This window comes from Antrostomus carolinensis, unplaced genomic scaffold (genome assembly GCF_000700745.2).
Source record: "Antrostomus carolinensis isolate BGI_N321 unplaced genomic scaffold, ASM70074v2 scaffold13063, whole genome shotgun sequence".
Lineage (NCBI taxonomy): Eukaryota > Metazoa > Chordata > Aves > Caprimulgiformes > Caprimulgidae > Antrostomus > Antrostomus carolinensis.
The window spans coordinates 2797-23680 of NW_010303206.1; the positions used below are offsets into that span (position 1 = coordinate 2797).

The 20884-nt window shown below is 34.8% G+C and overlaps 1 protein-coding gene across 1 annotated transcript in view; it reads left to right on the forward strand.

Annotated features, from left to right (window-relative positions):
* Positions 1-1295: 1295 nt before the first annotated feature.
* LOC104517511 (A disintegrin and metalloproteinase with thrombospondin motifs 20) overlaps positions 1296-20884 on the forward strand; it is a gene marked incomplete at its 5' end in the record, with an annotated part of 30787 nt that continues 11198 nt past the window's right edge. The window contains 13 exons of the mRNA XM_010164025.1: positions 1296-1379; positions 2109-2233; positions 3044-3084; positions 3406-3511; positions 4597-4743; positions 5390-5531; positions 6492-6596; positions 12818-12963; positions 14337-14518; positions 14615-14751; positions 15902-16019; positions 19260-19355; positions 20637-20803. Coding sequence (XP_010162327.1) covers positions 1296-1379; positions 2109-2233; positions 3044-3084; positions 3406-3511; positions 4597-4743; positions 5390-5531; positions 6492-6596; positions 12818-12963; positions 14337-14518; positions 14615-14751; positions 15902-16019; positions 19260-19355; positions 20637-20803 — 1596 coding nt within the window. The remainder of the gene's footprint in view (positions 1380-2108; positions 2234-3043; positions 3085-3405; positions 3512-4596; positions 4744-5389; positions 5532-6491; positions 6597-12817; positions 12964-14336; positions 14519-14614; positions 14752-15901; positions 16020-19259; positions 19356-20636; positions 20804-20884) is intronic.

Genomic DNA, 20884 nt, shown 5'->3' on the forward strand with positions numbered 1-20884 from the left:
GTGGAGATTAGTATTGGAAAACAGCATGTGTGTTTGTTCTGATCTTTTCGTGTATAGTAAACATGAACTATTTTGAGGTAGCATCTTAGTTTAAAAACTGGACAACTATTTTGGGTTTGTCATCATATCCTTGGGTAGAAGGATATGGATAGATGCATGTATGGGGGTTTAAACCACAGGTAGGCCATGTGGTCCTGCACTCACTCACCCCGCCCAGTGGGATGGGAAGGGAATTATAACAAAGAGGGCACGGGATTAGGACGAAGGACAGGTATGGATCACTCACCAGTTATGTTCACGGGCAAAACAGACTCAATTTAGGGAAGAAAAATCGATTTAATTCATTACTATTCATCCAAGTAGCACAGGGAGACATAACAACCACATCTTACAATACCTTCCCCCACCCCTCCCTTCTGTCCGGGCTCAAATCACTTTGCTCCCGATTTCTCTACCTTACTGGCCACAGTGGCACAGGGAACAGGGAATGAGGGTTGCAGTCACTTCACCATTGCTGCTCTTCCTGGCATGAAAGTCCAGGAACAATGTGTTCTGATGCGAGCTTCCCATGGAGTCACAGACCTCTTTGGGAACAGCTCCTGGCTCCAGCATGGGGACATCCACGGGCTGCAGATGGGCCACCTGTCCAGCACACCTCCTCACCCCCCGGCTCTGGGAGTCCAACCCCACTCTGGCATTGAGCGACTCTGGGGTCTCAATTTCAGTCACACTTGCCCTTGGGCTTGGCTTTTCTACTCCAGCGTGGAGACCTCCATAGCCTACATGTGGGTATCTGCTCTGGCATTGAACCTCCATGGGCTGCAGAGACCTCCTTTGCCTTCTCCTACTCTATGGGGTTGAACTGGGTGTCTGAGGTTCTCTGTCCTCCCCCTCCTCCTCCTTCCTTCTGGCAACAAAGCTCTCTCTCTGTTTAGGCTGATGATCATCTTTTGTTCAGGTCAATGGCCTCTCCTCCAAGGTCTTTCCACCTTCTTCCTTCAAGACAGTCCTTCCACTCACAAGTATGGATTCTCAGAGGCATTTCTCTATTGCTAATTGGCTCAGCCTGGGCTGAGGGATCTCTGCCTTGGAGCCAGGGGAGCTTTTGTGAAGCTTCTCACAAGGTGACCCCTTCCCCCACTACCAAAAACGTACACCCTGTCCCCTACCCAACACAGTGAGATATTTGTTGTGTCGCAACTTGTTTTTCTTTGATAACTTGTTTGTATGACAAAAAGAGATACGGTTTATCAGATGAGTTTAATATTCTAATCTTCTGACTTTTTTCTTTTTAGGTTGCAGCCATCTATAAAGATTCAAGTATTGGAAATCTTATAAATATAGTTATTGTAAAATTAATTGTAATTCACAATGAACAGGTAGGAAAAATAAATATTAAAAAGATTTATTTCTAATAGAAGAAACGAAGTACATGAATTTGCATTGTAGTTACAAAGTTTAAAATATTTTAGATTTAAATACGAAATATTTTCTTTAAGTATAAAATTTTGTTTTAAAATAGGAGACTACATGTCAAATGTGAGGTTAACTGCAGAGCCTTTATTTAATGCCTGTATTTCCCTATTTCTCTATTAACCCTTCCTGTTGACCTAAATGGACATAAATCAGATACTATATGAAAGCTTGTGGCCTAACTACCTAAAGTGTGGTTATTCGCATGGAAACATGACAGGGAAATAACAGCTTTTATAGAGGGTTTTGCTGGAGGGTTTTCAGGCCTAGCAACTGTAATATTCTAAGATGGTAAAAAGTATACACTTTTCAAATACATATTTTTTGTATTTATTTGTCAGAAAAGCCTTACCATTCTGTTTTTATAGTATTTAACATGTGGTTCATGCTCACATACATTGATTAAAATAATGGATTCTCATTACTGAATTGTAGCTAAATTAGGATCTGATCCTACAGACAAATCTGTGTGAGTGAACTCTTACGTAGAGTTCTGCTGACTTCCTTTCCATGCACAGTCATTGTTTTGCAGAACAGGGGCACAAATGACAAAGTAATAAGTGCAAGTGTATGAATGTTAATACCCTTATTGGTTTTGTTTTGTTTGTTTGTTTGTTTTTCCATTTCTTGCTTAGGAAGGACCAGCTATCACTTTTAATGCAGCTACTACTCTTCGTAATTTTTGCTTATGGCAGCAAGCACAAAACACTTTGGATGATGCTCACCCTTCTCATCATGATACTGCTGTTCTTATCACTAGGTATGGTATCTGAAATAGACATAATTACTCAACTAGGTGAGACAAATGCTTCAGTTTCTTTTTTAATAATAATTTTTTAATGATTCCACTGTTTAACTTTTTGTTAAAGATGATAGAAATTACTCAAACCTGAAATTGTCACAAGGAAATAAAGTCTTTAACCATTGTACATATATGTGATAGGGATGGGGTGCTGCACCTAATGGAATCAGCTGAAAGATGCAATGCTCACCTCCTGGTAGGCCAGACATTATTAGGAATACCAAATGCTTACAAATGGAAAACATTTAAATATTAGTATATATCCTTCCTGTACTCCTATCACCTCAGTGAAGGTTCTGATGTTCATTCACTGAAATATATTCTCTCTTTTGCTGTTCCTTTTCATTATTTTTTTCCCCTAGTAATCAAGTTGGACACACTCCAGCACTTCAAACTGTTTGATATTTGCTCTGAATTTATGTTATTGTTTTGGCAGATGGTCCACTACATAAGGTAGTTGCGAGTATACTGTGATCTGCCCATTTTTCAGCAGCATTTCATGCTTGATCTACCTTCTGCATTGTAGAGAAATAACATAGTATTTTAATTTTTATTATTTGCAAGCTAGATAGAAAGCAGTACTGTGAGCTTGGTCTGGTGAATTTAAATTACTTCTTTCACTAGAATGCAAATTGTTTGACTAAACTATAAGATTAAAAATTGAGAATCAGATTTACAATTGCTGTAATTAATATAGCAACAGTGAGATACTTTTAAAATGTTCTTTTTATTTGCTGTAATAATTTTAAATAAATCTTTTCCTTCAAGGGAAGACATCTGCAGAGCTAGAGAGAAGTGTGATACTCTTGGTGAGTTATTTTTTAATCAGTGGGTTTTTTAATAACAGAAAATCTATAAGTTAATTTCACTGTAGGGAGAAAAATCAATTAGGAATAAATCAAAAAACAGATGCAAAACATAAGTCACGTAGACAAAAAGAAATCAACTTCTCAATGCTCTTCTGCCCTGGCACGTACTTTGGTGCCAAGTGGTTGTTCATTGTGTGTAAGTTTGCTGCATAGTTGAGGCATGACTTTCAAGTCGGGTGCCATAGTATTAATTTATAGAGTCACTCCTTCTACATGAAAATTCATTCTTTTAAGCTTTTATATAAGGATTCAATTTTGCAGGTTTAGCAGAGCTAGGTACAATGTGTGACCCACTACGCAGCTGTTCTATAAGCGAAGAAAATGGATTGAGTGCCGCTTTTACTATAGCGCATGAGCTTGGACATGTGTAAGTACCTATTTTCAGGCAGGTAAATTTTTTAAATTTCCTTTCAAATATGACCAATTTCTAGTGACAGACTCTACATTTCTAGGAGATCTACTATATCCTTTTAGAACATTATTTTTGCCCCTTGCAGTAAGCCAGCTCTGCTTGCCACCTAGAGATAGAAAAATGGTGAATTTCATAGCCTGGTTGGTATCCTGAATTATGGGAAATACTAGCTATACAGCTGTATTCTGTCCTTTTGTCATGTGAACTGGTTGGGATGCTGGGGCAGGTATCTTAGATGTGCAACATAGTCCTCCATAGTTAACTCCAACTGCATTCAAGTCCTGATAGGAATTTACACTGAAGGAAAGACAATGTAATGCAGAAATATTTTTCCTTTTGTTTCATCCTTTCAATACAATAGAGTAACACAAAGAGAAATATTTTACACAGAAAAATAAGAGGAGATAACAGCATTTTATTTTATGAAGCATACCTCTTCAGTGGTGGCAGAAAGGTGCTATACTCTGGCTCCATGGGGCATGCCACAGTGTAGGTAATGATGAAGCTACAGAGCTCAGTAGCTGGCTTATTGATTTACATGTGGCTGGAAGTTCATTTAGATACAAGCCATTTGTCATGGTACTTAAATTGAGATATAAAATAAGACATTGTGTTGCATAAATATGATGTTGATGTTTGTTTTTGTTACTGAATAGTAAGAGTTATGATGTGAATATTGGAGTAATATATTATGAACAGTCTAGTGATGGCCTGTTTATTCAGTTGCAGAGATGGCTTGTTTATTTAGAGTGGCATACTCCCAAAACACTGATATTTTTCTGGAGAGCTAAACTATGTAATTGTAAAATTCTTACTGTGCCCAGCATTATATAATTGGGAGCATTTTGGATAAGGAGAGAATTTTGTAAGGCACTTTTAAGATATCTGTTGCCATAACGTCAGATAGTCATATTAAGTGAGTGCTGTTAACTTTTAAGGCATTTTCAAACTCCAGACTCAAGCATTTGCTGCTACAACAAAAATAGCTTCAATTAATTATTGTTGAATTTCTTTTGGAGTTTGTCTCTTTTGTTTTTTAGATTTAATGTACCTCATGATGACAGTTTTAAATGTAAAGAAGCTGGAATTAAACATCAATACCATGTGATGGCTCCAACTTTAAATTATCACACAAGTCCATGGACCTGGTCAAAATGCAGTCAAAAATATATCACTGAATTTCTTGAGTAAGTATCAATGTAATGCTATGTGTTTTTTTTTCTATTTCATGACTTTCTGATAAGTATTTTAAAAGTATTGCTTAAATACTAGCTTTGTGGTGGTGTTAAGTTTAACCACTGACTTGTAGGGCCTCAGTCCTCCAGAAAAATACACATATTTAACTCTTTGGATTATTCATGGCTTTGTTAAAGTTGCAGGTAACACATAAAGCTAAGAAGATTTTTATTTTAAATACGGTGGTGCTAGTTATTGAAAAACTCTTTAGTATGATCAGAATAGACACTTTATTTTAGGAAGTGTCTAAATTATAATTATAAAAAATTAAAATTATATATATATTTTTTTAAATAAGTGGTAGGTATAATTTAGACAATACCATCCTTTTTTTTTTTTTTTCTTGTGAGAACGTGAAAATAAGAAATGACAGCCAGAAAGCAGAAAAACCCTTAAGCTTTGCTTGTTGTATATAATGCAAAATCCAGTAAAGGAAAATCAAGTGACCTGGTTTATTTTATTAATTTTAAGTCATTATATAGGCAGGTAGTCATGCAAAGCCATAACTCCACTGAGATACGCATGTGTAAGTGAGTAAGCTCCCAATGGATTAATTAGGGATGATTTATTCACATTTTCTTCCTGTTCTTACAACAGTACTGGTTATGGTGAGTGTCTCCTAGACAAACCTAGTGGAAGAATATATGATCTTTCCTCTCAGTTGCCTGGGTCAATGTATGATGTCAACAAGCAGTGTGAACTTATGTTTGGTCTTGGGTCACAAGTGTGCCCATATCTGGTGAGTAAACAACAAACAGAGTCATAGTCAATCTATGCTAAAAATTAATGAAAGGTAGATTTAGAAATGAAATCTCAGGACTTCTGATTTCAAAAGAATTTTATCCTGGAATGTGTCAAAATTCAGGTTCTATTCTGTTGAAGGGGGAAGAGTTCAGTGGAGGGCACTGCAGCTCCATATGCTAGGAATATATAGAAAAGTAAGATTATTCATTTTGATTTGGACATTTGTGAGTGTGATTATAATTCCTTTAAAAGACCTAAAGCTGCATAAATTAAGGCTTCCTACAAGTACTGAAAAGGAAGTATTTCAACACTTTTTACAAGTATTTTCACATTATAACCCCTGTCTTGCATTAAAAGATCTCTTATCTGCTTCTTCTAGTGCTTTTTAAAAATTTATAACTTTACTATATTAATTCAAATATTTGTTCCAAATATTTCCTCCAAAGTGTAGATTCCCTCTACTTTGTCAATGAGTTGGAAAATATTTTGTGACTGTTAGAGAGTACATTTTGTATACTTAAGAAGAAAAAAGAAAACTTGATTAGATTAATGTAGTAAACTTAAGTTGTCTTTTGAAAACTTAATGTGACCAGTGCAATATAAAATAAATAGAAATATAACATTATGCCTTCATTCATTACTGTTGAGATGTCACACAGAGCTAGATTTTGGACTAACTTGTTAAATACCTTTGCTAGCATTGCATGGCTTGTTGGAGCTGTTTGAAGTAGAGAATTTAAGATCATATTCAGACTGAATTAAGTGGACTTGTTGGTGAGGTAGTGTTGTTTAGGAAGGTCAGGTTTTATGGGAATATTATAGAAAAGTCAAGGGAGATTCAAAGACCTGAAGATGATGTTACTGAAGACTGCTTTTTGCTAAATTTTGTAATCAACAAAGGTTACAGATACAACAAAGATAATCTTTTTTTTTTTTTTTTTTTTTTTACCCCAAGAAACAATGCAAACGCTTATGGTGCACAAGTACAGAAGGTGTTCACAAGGGTTGTCGTACTCAGCACATGCCTTTGGCTGATGGAACAGTTTGTGGTGTAGGAATGGTAAGCCTTTGCATGTTTCTCAGTACTTGCATATGGCAAAATCATTGATGTAGATAAGAAAGATCAGTGCTTGCTGTGTGGCAATGCTAAACCTGTAGCATACTGATTGTGTGGTGACTTTACCTGCAGTTTCTCTTAGTCCTGTAAAGTTGTGACATAAATAACATAGGTTGTCTGTTCAGAGTAATTATGAAAGTTTACAGATGCTTTGTTGGCTAAAAATAGCTGGAAGACCTCACAGTAAAGGTTCCACCTTCCCTTCTGTTTGAAAACTTCAGATCATTCATAGCAAGTTGGGTTTTTTCCTCATCAGCAGTGCTCCAGAGACTAATATCCTGGAAACAAGACATCCCAGAAGTGTGTTTTCCCCAGTTTGTCTTGTTGAGGCTCTTTCACTGAAGCAAAACAAATTAAGTACAAATGACTTGGATACAGGAATATCCTGATTCCAGTAGATATTTGTGTCCAGTAGTCTTTGGCTTCTCTGTGTCTCAGTTTACCACCAGCAAACAGAATTATTTTCTTACTTGTCAGAGGATTGTGAGAATAAATATTCCAGAGACTTTTTACATACTCGGGTATGACAGTGATTATCTCAAGTATGGCTGGTTTATTATGTTGAGCTGCTTTTAATGGTAGTGTACTTTGTGAGCTTCAGAGGCGGTGGGAGCAATGTTAATTTTTTTCTCTCTTGATAGCTTTACAGGTTCAAAGATGATAAAAATAAATCTGGTCTAATTTCTATGCATAATAGGCTGCTACATTTCATTTGGTTATTACTAAATTTCCCTTAATAACTTTAAATCTTTATAGATTGCTTTTTTTCTTTTTCTGTATTTGTGAGACAGTAGTAATGAGGAATTCAAAAATACTCTCAATGGATAACAACTTAGTGGGTAAACCATCTCAAATGGTTTCTTTCTCACTTGCAAGATTAGGAAAACTTATTTGATGTTTGCAGTGGAAGCTTTGCTTGATTAAATCCTATGCATGCAGCTGTTATGAAGTTTAACCCATTTTTCAGTCAGTCATTGATGAGAAAGAAAGTTCTTCTTTTATATAAAACTTCATGTGTAACCTTTAGTTCAATTGACTTGACTCTAATTCACCAACATCAGAGCATTTCTTTTATATAAGAATACAACCCCCCATTTTATGCAATTACTGCAGTGAAATCTGTTTTATCTAGGAAATGAAGAGCTAATTACAGTCATTATCTGTGAAAGATGTAAGAAAGAACAGCAATTAATTGGACAAATTGTCATCTGTTCCTGTCTAGGGGACAGCTCCTTTCAGACTCAGTGAGTTTCTATTGATAATGCAAATAAGACATGGTGATTAGTTATTGTAATTAATATTTTCCAGCATTCTAAATAAACTTATATTTTACATTTGCAGCATTATTGCTGTGATGAATACAGAAAAGATCCATTTAAGGCATTCGTAATTTTATTATCAACATTTTAAGCTTAGATTTGACATATGAGTTTATTTTCATAGTAATCTTAAGTTTTTCTTCAAGTTGTGTGTCTGATTAGTGGATCTTGCTCTATGGACAGCTCTAGCAGTCCTTTTATCTGTCCTTCCCCAAAATACAAGACGATATAAACCTAATAGTATTGGAGAAATAGCTACACTATTATGAGTAACCAAATTGGTCACAAGCCAACTGATACACAAACTTTCCTTACACATACCCATCTCCAGTTTACACCTGACTCAGAATTATGGCTTCTGTATAATGAAGTGATGCAGTTTTTAACAGTGTAGTTTACATCTGTTGGAGTTGGTGATCTGAGCCAAAACACCTACCTCCAAAGAACAGTTGATGAAACATCTATCTTCTAGGAGTGGCATTCTCAGAACAAGTCTCTTTTTGCTATGGAAATAACAGCAAAAATACCCAATAAAGTATCTTTTTTATATAATTATTTTTGAGACACTCAAAAGGGTTGTACTCTCATCCTTCCTGTATTCCGGAGCAGTATTCAAATGTGCCCATATTCCATTGATTCCTTATATCTCCTTACTTTGGAAGGGAGAGGTAGGAGGTAGCTATGTGATTTGACCCAAGCTTTTCCATGTCTGGGAGCTGTCTCAATGTTTTACCTAATGGCAGTTTGCTACTTAAATACTGAAAAAACAAATGTCAAAAGTCTAGAAAAAGCTGTTTAACAGCAAGAAGGAATCCACAAGATACAAATCACAGTTTGATTGGAAAGCACATGCCTTGTGTGAGATAAATGTTTATTACTTTTATTCACTGTAGACATATATATTGAGCTAGTGTCTCTAAAAATATCTAGAATAGCTATTGAGTGAATTAAGATTTCATCCTAGTCCTTTTATAGCCACGTAAGGAGAGGGATAGAGAGACAATTGAGAATGTGGATACAGATCAAAAAAGCATTGCTTTGATCAGTAAAAGTAGCAGTCTGATCCTGAGGTACGTTGGCTGTTTTCAGTTGGAGGTTGCTACCCCTCTATTGATTACTTTTAAAATCACTGCATTGCTTGACTATCTCATGAATATATTACATGAAGGCAGTAAATCTGAAAGAATAATTCATTATGTGTGTGTAAAGTAAGTATAAAAAATTCAGATGGATTTTAAGAGTTGGATAATAGGGAGATACGTTAAGCAGCAGCAGATCTTTTGAACTGTAAATAGAGTAAACTGTATTTAAAGACTCAAACCAAGAATTTTTGCTATAAACTGTGATTTTTGTAAAATACTTTCTAATGAGATGTGATTTCAGAAAAATTAAGTTTTCTGTTGGAATATATCAAAGGAGAAACAAAGTTCTGTTCTGTGTGCATCTCTCACTCCCCTTGATTCAGCTGAAATAATGCATAGCCTGGCAATTAACACTTTAATAGTATCTTTCCAAATTGATTTCCTGGAAATTTAGCAAGTTCAATAAGCTATGAGATAAGTTGGAAGTACCTGAAATCAGTTTAATAAATACAAATCAGAGTACCTGTAGGTTCATTGATCCCAAATTTCAACCATTAACCCTCCTCCTCATCTCTGAAGATTTAATGATTGCATGCGGATTTGGGTCAGAATTTCTGTCTTTTTAACAGAAAACCAACTGTTGACCCTGGCTAGAGCAGAGTTACCACTTACTGTAATCAGTATGTTTGGAATTACAAGTAATACCCACTTTACATGATGCATACATTATACTTGCCATAACAAATGTAGGAAAAAATGTTAGTGATTATATTTAAATTTATGAAAGTTCTGTGTATCATACTATTCTCAGTGAAGCAATGATTCAAGCAAGCACAGAGGAACATCTGGAACGCGTCTGGTGCCTGGTCTGAGTTTTCTACTGTGACTTCATCATGTTGCTTCTGTAGGAATGCAGCAGAATAATAGCTGAGACAAGTTTGTTGAATAAGCTATTAAAATCCCAGATGTGAACATGTGCTTTGCATTTTTATGGATCAAAATAATGCTGTTTTGGGTATAAAATTCTATTTTACAACTGTCTTTTCCTGAAATCTCCCTTCAAGTTATTGTAAATAGTTTTGTGGATAGAGGAAGAATCTAAACTCTAGGTCGCTGTCCCATATTTGGATGCAGTATTCATTTTGTGAAGCAGGATTTAGAATCTTCAGCTTTTAGTAGTAAAAAATTTCCTTCTAAGATGCTAATTGATAGTTCTTGGAAAGGCAAGGTCTTAATGTTTCCTTATGTTTACCATAGTTTTTATTGATAGGTACTAGATAATAGGTACTAGAAGGTTTGAGTACAAAGTTACCCTAAGGGCATCTTGGAAAAAAAGAATAAAAACTAGCAGTACTCACTGCAATGAGAAAATCGTATGCAGATATGCAGTGAAATAATAGTGTCTTTTTGATATTAAGTTAAAGCATTAGTGTTAGCATCAAGCGAGTGATGATCTGGCCAATTTACTAGATCATTTAAATGATTGTATGACAGGATAGATCTAGCTTTTGTTCTGTGTTTGCTTTGGGCTTGAAATCACCTTGAATGGTCCTTTTCTTAGAGAAAGGCATTCAGGGTTTGAAAGGTATTTGTCCCGTGTACAAGACTCAGTGTGGTGAAGAATTATACGGGTGGGCCATTTTATTGCCAAGTTGGCTTAGGAACTCAGGCAGAACTCTGAAAGGAGAAACTGATTCTGTGACAAATTCCTATTTTGAAAGCAAAAATATTGTTAGCATATGAACATAAGCTTCAATATAAGAAAAGCATATACTAATTAGGAAAAAATTGCTTCTAGAAATTATTTTGTGCAGTGATAAAACCACTGAACATCATTTGAGTTTTGTGTCATTCAGGTATATTCAGAAAGATTGCACATCATTTATGTGTGTTCAGCAAAATTTGTTAATTGATAGTTCCTACAATAAACTTGTAACAACATAATAACTCTTGAGCAATCCTATGCAACATTTAAATTAGTTTTAAAGCGACTGAAATCCTTGAATTACTTTATCTTCTATGTGTCAGAAATTCTTAAATTGTTTTATGTACCAGAGACTTTAGTTATCAAAACCTTTCTAGACTTTAAGGTGATTCAAAGCTATTTTATGTCACAGACAGCAGAGAGGAAAAGCCCAAGTTTCAGAAATAAAAAGCAGTTGAATTGACATAATCTATTCTGATGATTCTAGTGACTGATCCATGTATGTACTGCAGGGAAAGATGGAATAAAACATTCCCTGTCTATACAACTAGGAGAATCCCTTCTGACAAGAAGCCTAATGATCAATCTAATCTGGAGTCTGCAAACAGTCATCTAAAATAAAGAATTCTCTCTGTTTTGTATAAGTGCTGACCCCATGTAGTCCATCCTGCCCAGTGTCTTGTCTCCAGATGTGGGCAGTCTTTGATGCTTCAGAGGGTGTTTGGATTCAAGGACAAAGTTGAGGACATGTTTTCCACATAGAAATCAGCAGGAGACATAGTGCTGACATTATAGTATCTTGTAAACATTCTATTTTATTATGTAAACTATTCCACTATGTTGTGATCAAATATACCGCTTGGGATTTTCTATAGCATACAAGTGAATTAGAATTCCAACTGCCACAAGTCATCAATAGGATTAGTGCTGGTAATTCCTGCAGGTTCTTTGTAAGTCACACATGCACCAATCATAAGATTCTCGTTTAGACTTTTTAGTCATGTACTTCTTGAGTAACCACTGAACTGGATAAATATTTGCAGAGTCAGGGACTTAGACAGTAAATACTTAGAAGCAAGAGACTGATCACTTGATTCTTCTGAAAAAAATGGTTAGTAATTGCAACTTTCTGTAAATAGTAAACAGTTTACAGATACGTTGTGGTGATGTCTCGTAACTGACATGACCACAACAGAATAGTCTTGCAATCTTTGTTGTCTTAATAATGTAAATCTCAGCAGATGACATGAAAATTACACCTATATGTAAGTTTTTAGTTGAAAACAGGTAGAAAAAAAGCAGGAATAACATCTGAAGTAACGCAATAGACATTACAATGTAGTATCTTGCTCTAAGAATTATTTTTTAAAATATAAATTCAGTTTTAATAGTAATAGTAATAGTAAATTTGTTAAATTAGTAATTAATATAAAATAATTTTTAAATATAAATAAATAAAACCAGAAAATATTTACACCTATTGTTTTAGGTGTGAAAGTCTGAGTTTCAGCATGAATCTATAACGTCATCTTGCTTTAGCATAAACAAAGTCTTAAATGCTTGAAAATTTGTGTGCTTTTCCCAAACAATCCTACCTGCTTCATTACTTTCTGGGATGCTAAAAACACCCTGAATTTCTTGGCGGTTTGTTATCGTACCTTTTCACTTTTTTGTCTAAGCATGAATTTCCAAATTATCTGGAAGAATCTCTTACATACAACATAACTGTAAATCTGGTTTTGAAGTTTGTGCATGAAAACATATCAGGAATTGAAGATCAATTTTTTTAGATTCTTATATAGGCATTTGAATGAAGTGTCAAGACTTAAAGATATATTCAGCATCCAGTAGCTTTCATAGAGAGCAAATAACTCTAGATGGCATTTTTAAAAAATATGACTACTGGGTAAGATATCTCAAAGGAATTTGAATATTTTAGAAAATGACCAGACTCAGATTGAGAGCAGTGACCCCTTAAATTTTGTTCTTTCTGTGCCTAAAATGTACAGTAACCTTTTATGTGACTTACAAATTTTATTTTGTTTGTCAACTGTGCAGCACTGCCGCCACGGAATTTGTGTGAGCAGAGAAATGGAGACACGTCCTGTAGATGGAGAATGGGGACCATGGGGACCTTACAGCTCATGTTCAAGAACTTGTGGGGGTGGAATCAAGAGCACCACCAGGCTATGCAATAGACCAGAGTATGTTTTTTATTGTGTTTTACATTAGTGCATAATGGAGATATTATGACATAATGGATTGGCTCAAAACAAAATGAAGGTACTGTGAGTTGCGCAAATTAGTTTCAAGCACCAATAAAAAAAGTGTTTGTTTCAACCATATTTGAAAAGAGAGATCTACAAACTCTTGTATGCAGAGAACTTTTAGATTACTTATCTCAACTATATAATGCACATTTATAGATATTTCTAAAGACTTAGTTTGGCAGCGTCATTTTTTATAGCCTTACTCCAAATGCTGAGGGTTTCTTTAAACATTGAGATGCTTTCTTTGGAGTAAGAGCTGCAAAAAGAAATAGATGTATTCCCCGGTAATCTCTTTAATAAAACACTTGATTTGCTTTGATTTAAGGCTGTTTCACAACATCGCCACCAGTAACGCACACAAGGAACACTGGTTACAGCAGAGTCATTTGAAAATTACATTTATAATGAGAAACTTCTATTGACTGGATAATTCAATGTGGGTTTCATTCTTTATAATAAAATTCAATTATGAATTTACCCTTAACTTCTCCAGAAGCAGAACCATATCTGCAGCCTGGGTAGTTTCATGGTTTTTCTAGGAAGTCATGTCCTTTTGATATTATCAGTAGAATAAATGAACCTCAATCAAATGACCCCAGGTTAATTTATTTTCCCTGAGTAAGAGGTGGTAGACTGGATTCCCATTAGATATGCCTCTGTCAGTCTGTAGTAACTGGTAGTATCAATATGCCATTGATTTTTTCTTTTTTCCTCTCTGAGAAGCTAGTAATACTGAATTGTTGTGTAGCAGGGTTTGTAACAGTTAGGAAATGTATTTTAGACTTCACAGTAAATGAGGTGTTTTCCACAATTCTCCCTTTTTAATTCTTTTTATCCCCAAACTGAAACTGATATTAAGACTACAGAAAAGAGTGCATCAGCTCTTAATTCTGTCTTCTTCTTCTGTAAAATAATTTCAAATTGCTGAGCAAGGTGCTGCTTCTGTAAAAATAGGACTGTAATCCCAGCTAAACTGATAAATGCATTATATTTGTTAATGCTTTTTCCCAGGCAAAATAATTATGAGCGTAAGAGAAATAAAAACATAATAGATGTTAATAAACATCAGTAGCTTGATTACCACCTTCCTCAGCAGTAATATTTTACATGTACTTCTTATTTTCTTCACATGGTTATAAATGTATGCACAGTGCAATAGAAGATAAGAGTGTGTGTGGAAAAGTCAGTAAAACATGTCAGAATGCTGCGTGAGATTTTCCCCTTTAGATCAGTGGTTTAAGCCACTTTCCATGGAAAACAACAATTTTAGAAACTGAGTGTATTTTACGTTTACCTATTTTTGTTAGACCAAGAAATGGAGGAAAGTACTGTGTTGGCCGTAGGATGAAATTTCGATCCTGTAATACCGATTCATGTCCAAAAGGCAAAAAAGATTTCCGGGAGCAACAGTGCTCTGAATTTGATGGCAAACACTTTAATATCAACGGTCTTACATCTACCGTTCGCTGGCTTCCAAAGTACAGTGGTAGTAAGTAATTATAAATATTTTCAGTTAATGACATAAAAATGTTACTTTAATTAAACTTTTAAAACAGACAAGAAACCTGTTGGATTTTCTTTCCAGTTTCTATGAAAGATCGCTGTAAACTTTTTTGCCGAGTTTCTGGAACAACTTCCTACTATCAGCTGAAGGACAGAGTTGCTGATGGTACTCCCTGTGGAGCAGAAACCAATGACCTTTGTGTTCAAGGCTTATGCAGGGTATTTAAATCTAAACTTATTAATTATTAAAATAAATTTTAACAGATGGTGAAGTAGATAGTAAATATTCATCCAAATAACCATTACTGAAAGTATATAAAGCAAGATGTTTTGAATTTACTTAAGTTAATTTTAATCCCTACCAAATTAAAGATCTGGAAATGGAGACAGTTAAGTGAATAAAATACAGCTGAATCTGAAGACCCACAATCTTTTTTCATTAAGCCTCATATGTGAGAGAGTTAATATTTTCCAAGTAAGAAGAGAGAAACTGAACCAAAATTAGTATAAAGGGAGGAAAGAAGCATGCTGTATAGCTATTGCCATCATATTTCTGCTATCAAAGTAAGAAAAGCAGAAAATCCAAGGGTAGATAGATTAGATATTTAATATTTCATTGCAAAATCAGGAGGAAATGACCCTTGAAAGGAATCATTTCAGCATTCTTTGCTTAACAGCAATTATGGAAGTGCCACAAGATTTTGTTGGGAGAAGCAAGCTGATACATTATAACAACTCAAAACTTTTTTATTAAGTCCAAGTTGTTTAACTGTTTGCAGTGAAACTGAGTAAATTCAGGATAAGGAGAAAATGTAGGCTTTTTTATAGTGTTGAGCCAAGAGGAAAGAGGAAATGCCAGAGAACTGTCCTGCTTATCATAACTTAAAAAAAAAAAGGAAGTTCAAGTAAAGATACGTAAACAAAAATTGTGCTTATGCTAGTTTAACCAGCATAGTCTATGTGTATTCCTTTGCTTATTTTGCAGTAATGACAGACTTTAGAAGAACTGATGACCGTGTACACATGTATACTGCTTTTAGGATTCTAGGACTTTTCAATGTAAATATAATTTAAAATGCATACACTATGTTAATATTTTTTACAAAATATCTTTACATACTCTTCTGTATTCTTATACAGTTCTTGACATATTAAGTGTATTTGGATTGTACTTTCTTAGTACAATGGCACTATTGTGTTTTGCCCTTACATCACAGCCCCCGAAAACTTAAAAGGCTTTTCATGAATTGCCAAGGAAGATCAGATATATACAGTGAATAAGAATTTGGGGGGAGTGGGAAACTTACATTGTTTTCATTGTTTTCCATTGGGCTGAGTGACACAAGGTTATTGCATTTTTTTTTTATAGCAAGCAGGCTGTGATCACGTTTTGAATTCCAAGGCGAGAAGAGACAAATGTGGAATCTGTGGTGGTGATAATTCTTCATGTAAGACTCTTGCAGGTACTTTCAACAGTGCTCGTTATGGTATGTTTGTTTTTTAAAAAATATTAATGCACATTTCAGTATGGCTTAGAAATTATGTTTTACATTTGAGGAAGTGGGATTTTAGTGCATGTACTTTAAGGCCCCTGCCAGCAAAAAATATCTCTGATTTTCAGTCACATGTGCCCCCTCAAGGGTGCAAAGGCAAATGCTGTGACACACTGAACTATTCAAGGGGGGAAAAATCAATCTGATGTAAGGTCAAAACAAAAAAACACAAATAAAAGATACAATGAGGGTAAAAGTACTTTGCAAGGAAGAATGCTTCCTGCTTTGCACTTTGCATTCTGTCATCTGAAACTATGCAGCTGAAGGACATATTCCAACATATCCTTTTGGTTGTGTCAAGAGATAGCAAGAAGTCTGTGGTGTGAGCAGCTGATGAGGTTCATTTTGTCCTATAGTGAAAAAGATAGCCTGTGAAAGGTGAGTCTTCTCTTTCCAGAGAACATGGGCAGCAACGTTCTTTCCTCTTCACTGGCATGTAGTGAATGAGAAACTCAAAACCCTGGTAATTCCTGTTTCTTTGATTTATTTCCTTTAATAGAGCTACTGACAGTTCTTCTATATGTAGTCCTTTCTGGGAAGTATGGAGAGACTATTGGATGTGTGTAGCAATGCAGTTAAGTAGTTAGAGCATGGTACATAAGGACAGAAGTCTCCAGGTTAATACAGATACCTAGAGGTTCCTTCATGCCGCTTCACTGGTTGAAAGAGACCACAGGCGAAGTGAAAATGATATCTGGAGACCTGCCAAATAGTATCTTCATAGAACAAAGGAATTGCTGGTCGAAGAGGAAAGTATGCCCAGTATCCTGTTGGATTTTTTTTTTTTTTTTTTCCTGGCAGAGGTCTTGTGCCACACAAAAAGTTCCGAAAAAACCTAAAGGTGGGATACAGCTACTCTTCCCACACAAATACACGTAACTTTTCTTGTATCTGTCCTGAGAAGCTGGAAGAAGACACAATCAGCTATTAGAGAATGGATTTCTGAACACGTGGTCAAAACACTGAAGGAAAAGAATGTATTATTTTAATAATTCAGAGTAAAGAATCATCAGCGTTTTTTGTTTTCCACCATTGTGAGAGATCTTTTTGCTTATAGGTGGCACATAAATTCTGTCACAAATACATTTGAGACAAGTGACCATTACACTGAAACTGCTATTTGTACAAATATGGTTGAGACTGTCACTCTGCTGTTTATCAGCTTTATATTGTCACAGACTTATTTACTTCTAACTGAAGTTGGAGGAAGAAAAAAAACACCAAAACAAACACCACCTTGTTCTGGGATAAGGAAAACCTTGATTTATTATTTTGCTTTTATACTAAGTTGAATGATTTAAATTATGTTCAAATTTTTGGAATTATAGCATATAAAAGATGATACTGAATTACTACTGGGCAGTAAGCTAAACATTTGGGATTATCACTCAAGTGTGCTCAAGTATCCCTAGCCTAGTGACTGAAAACACTGAGGAAATGATATTTTCCAAAATGTTCTGAGTTAGGATCACAAGGTATGTAAGTATGGCAAAGTCTGTGCACTGGGTCTTTCTTTTAACTTCACCTGGTCCCCTTCCATACCGACACGAGTCATTTTGCTAAGGCATTATTTGGCATAAGACAATAGCAGCCTGTGGTATGTGCTTGTATTCATACAGTTGTGGTGTTGCCATGAAGTGTTTAAACAGTAGTGAAACAGTTATCAGAAATACATTGCAATGAAATAATAATTTGCTTAGCTCCCAATTTAGAAAATGGTAATCTAATTACATACACATAATTATTATGTTGGCTATTATTATTGCATCAAATTAGAGTATCCGAGGATTCCTTGGAAAGTTGTCATTCTTAGTTCTTTCATATGTGATCTCTTCTCCTGTGTATCCTTGACAACATGCTATGCAGTTTTGTTTATAGTTTCTTCTGATATTTTGTCTTCTGTCATTTTATTACCACAAGGTCTTCAGTGTGTGAGATGAGGGCCTTTTTTGAGTGTATTTCGGTATTTTTGCCCAATATGTTGGAAGATTAACCAAACACTGTGCGTTTATCCAGAGCATTCAGCGTGTCAATTTGCAATTGCAGTGCTGCCCCCAGCTGGTAAATTTGATAGACCAGTGATTAGATTAAATGTTCATTTAAATGTGTGGCATAGTTTTGATAGATTAAAAACACTAGGAAGTTAATTAATTATGAAATTTTAAAAGATATTGCCATATAAATTTTTACCCACAGAGGTGAGTCAACTAACTAAAGTTAAATCATGGCAAGACTGTTAAACACAGCAAAATAAGTGGAAAAGTTACCAAATATTATATTAATGCTTCAGATTTAATGCTTGTGTTTCTTGTTTGTTTCCAGTGTTTGCCATACTCAGGGTTTTTTAGACACAAGAATCTTTTTGAATTAGTGATTAGCACCTGTGAGAAACAGTTTGGGTTTTTTTCAACTATGCTTACGTGCAGAGCGACAGTTCTAAAAGTAGATCTCGATGCACCTTATTTTGTTACCTTACAACAAAGCTACCATATTAGTAGTTAGTAGTTGGAGGTATTACAGCAAATGATGAATCATTTATGCAGCATTTTTATTTTGAAAAGAGCACATTAGGGTAGCATTTTAAGTAGCAGAATGTGGATCAAGCATGGGTAGTTTATCTGATGCATCTACCTATGTGTATGGCCTGCAACCCTGCAGTATTTGAGTATTTAGGACTTGTTCTTTAGAGTGCAATACTCTTGTGAGATAGAGAACAGCTAACTCAATCATATAAACAGGCAGTGGAGATACTTCATGTTAAGTGACTTATTCAGACTTGTGTAAAAGTTTTGTGGTTAAATTATGAGGAACCACAATGTCTCCCACTTGATACACCTAACTGCTTTCTAGAGTAATGCTGCTCTCTAGAGATTTTTCCAAGTAGGTTGAACTCATATTGTTGGTAAAGAATTAAATTCACATTTCTGAAGCCAGGAATGAATTCTGAAAACAAAAGTTCAATTCAACTTAAAAAACAAACCAAACAAAAAAACACCACAAAGAAATTTAGTATGCATGAAGATACATTTCCTTCTAAAACATGAGAGCATTCTGCAGTGGTTGTCATTGGTGCACTATAGGATTTTTTGAGTAAAACTAGCTAAATGTATGTTTGTATTTACTACTTTTGACTATTTTTTTAATATACTTAATTTGTGAATAATTACATTGCAGGTTACAATGTTGTAGTAAAGATTCCCAAAGGAGCAACAAACATTGATATTCGGCAGCACAGCTACTCAGGGAAACCAGAAGATGACAACTATCTTGGTAAAAGCCTCCTGTGTGTAACACTGATGGATAGTTTTTGTGCTCTTGCCAGAAGTCTGCTCTAGATGTATATTATCAGAAGTCTGATAAAGTCTTTAGAGCAAATATCTAAGTACATTGTATCATCATTTGCCTGAGTCTCTCTGTAGAGATTAGTTTTTAGGAAAATGAGTTAGATATTGTTAGGTTTCTAATTCTTAAACATGTGCGTGTTCATTTGTCAGAGAATAGGAATTATAGCACATTGTGTCATTTCGTCAATTTGCTTTGTTGTGGCAATGTTAATTAAAACTCCACAAGTGAACTCAGGAGTAATGCAGGTATCTATGGTTTTGAATCTTGGAAGCATACACTTAGTTTAGAAATGAAGCAGGCTGAACTTCAGCAAACTTATAAGTTATCTCACATGTCTCTTTTTCTATCATGTATTGGTATAAAGATCGCATATTGATACATTTGCAAGTGTGTGAGAAGAGCAAAGAATTCATAAGCACATTGTACCAAAAATCTTGTTTATTCTATTTCACAGTACTTACTTTATATCTGAAGCACCTGAGAGAATTTTGGTGCATATTTTCATTCTGTCTCTTCTTCCATTACCATCCTACTTAACAAACCCGAGTTTTCAAAATGTTTTCCTTTTTGCCTGTTGCCTTGTTGTTGCACATGCATCTTGCAGGATACAGAAACAACCCTCACCCCCTGACACTAGCCACCTTTTCAAATATAGTAATACCTGAATAGCATGCCTTTACTAAAAATTTTACTTTATTTTTAAATTTAATTTTTAACTTGTTACTCATCATTATTATTATAAATTGATTGCTATATTAAATTATTATTATAAATGCTTAGTAATTTACTTTATTTTTATTTTAAAATTTACTTTTAAAAGCCATATCACTAAAAGTAGCTCTAGTAAATAAAGCAATGTGGGCTGTAGAATAGGCCAGAAATACAGATTATTATTATTTCCTTCTACAGTAGCAGAACCTAAACAAATCTAAAAGTGATGACTGCAGTCAATCCTTCAGCAGAACAAATATTATTGAAGTTGTGTGGCTAATGCAGAGAAAATCCATGACAACTGCTCAGGTGAAAGTTACTGATGGTTAGGACTGAATTAATGCATTAGAAACTGTTTGATACAACTTTAAAGTATTACACATCAAATAAAATAAAGCTAAGTGTTGGTAAGAAGATATATTGTTAAGAATTTTTATTGGTAGAACCTTTTAATTAAATAGATGCTTTATTTCCAATATTTTATTTTACTTGTAGCTTTATCTGATATTCATGGAAATTTTATCTTGAATGGAAATTTTGTTGTAAGCATGTCAAAAAAAGAAATCAATATACAAGGAGCCATTTTTGAGTACAGTGGTTCAAACAACACGATAGAACGAATTAACAGCACTGATAGAATTGAAGAAGAGCTAACCTTACAGGTGCATGTTTACTTTTTTCATAAGTTTGAAAATTTGCTACATGATCATTATGTTCATAATTTTATGTTCAAATTCACTGAA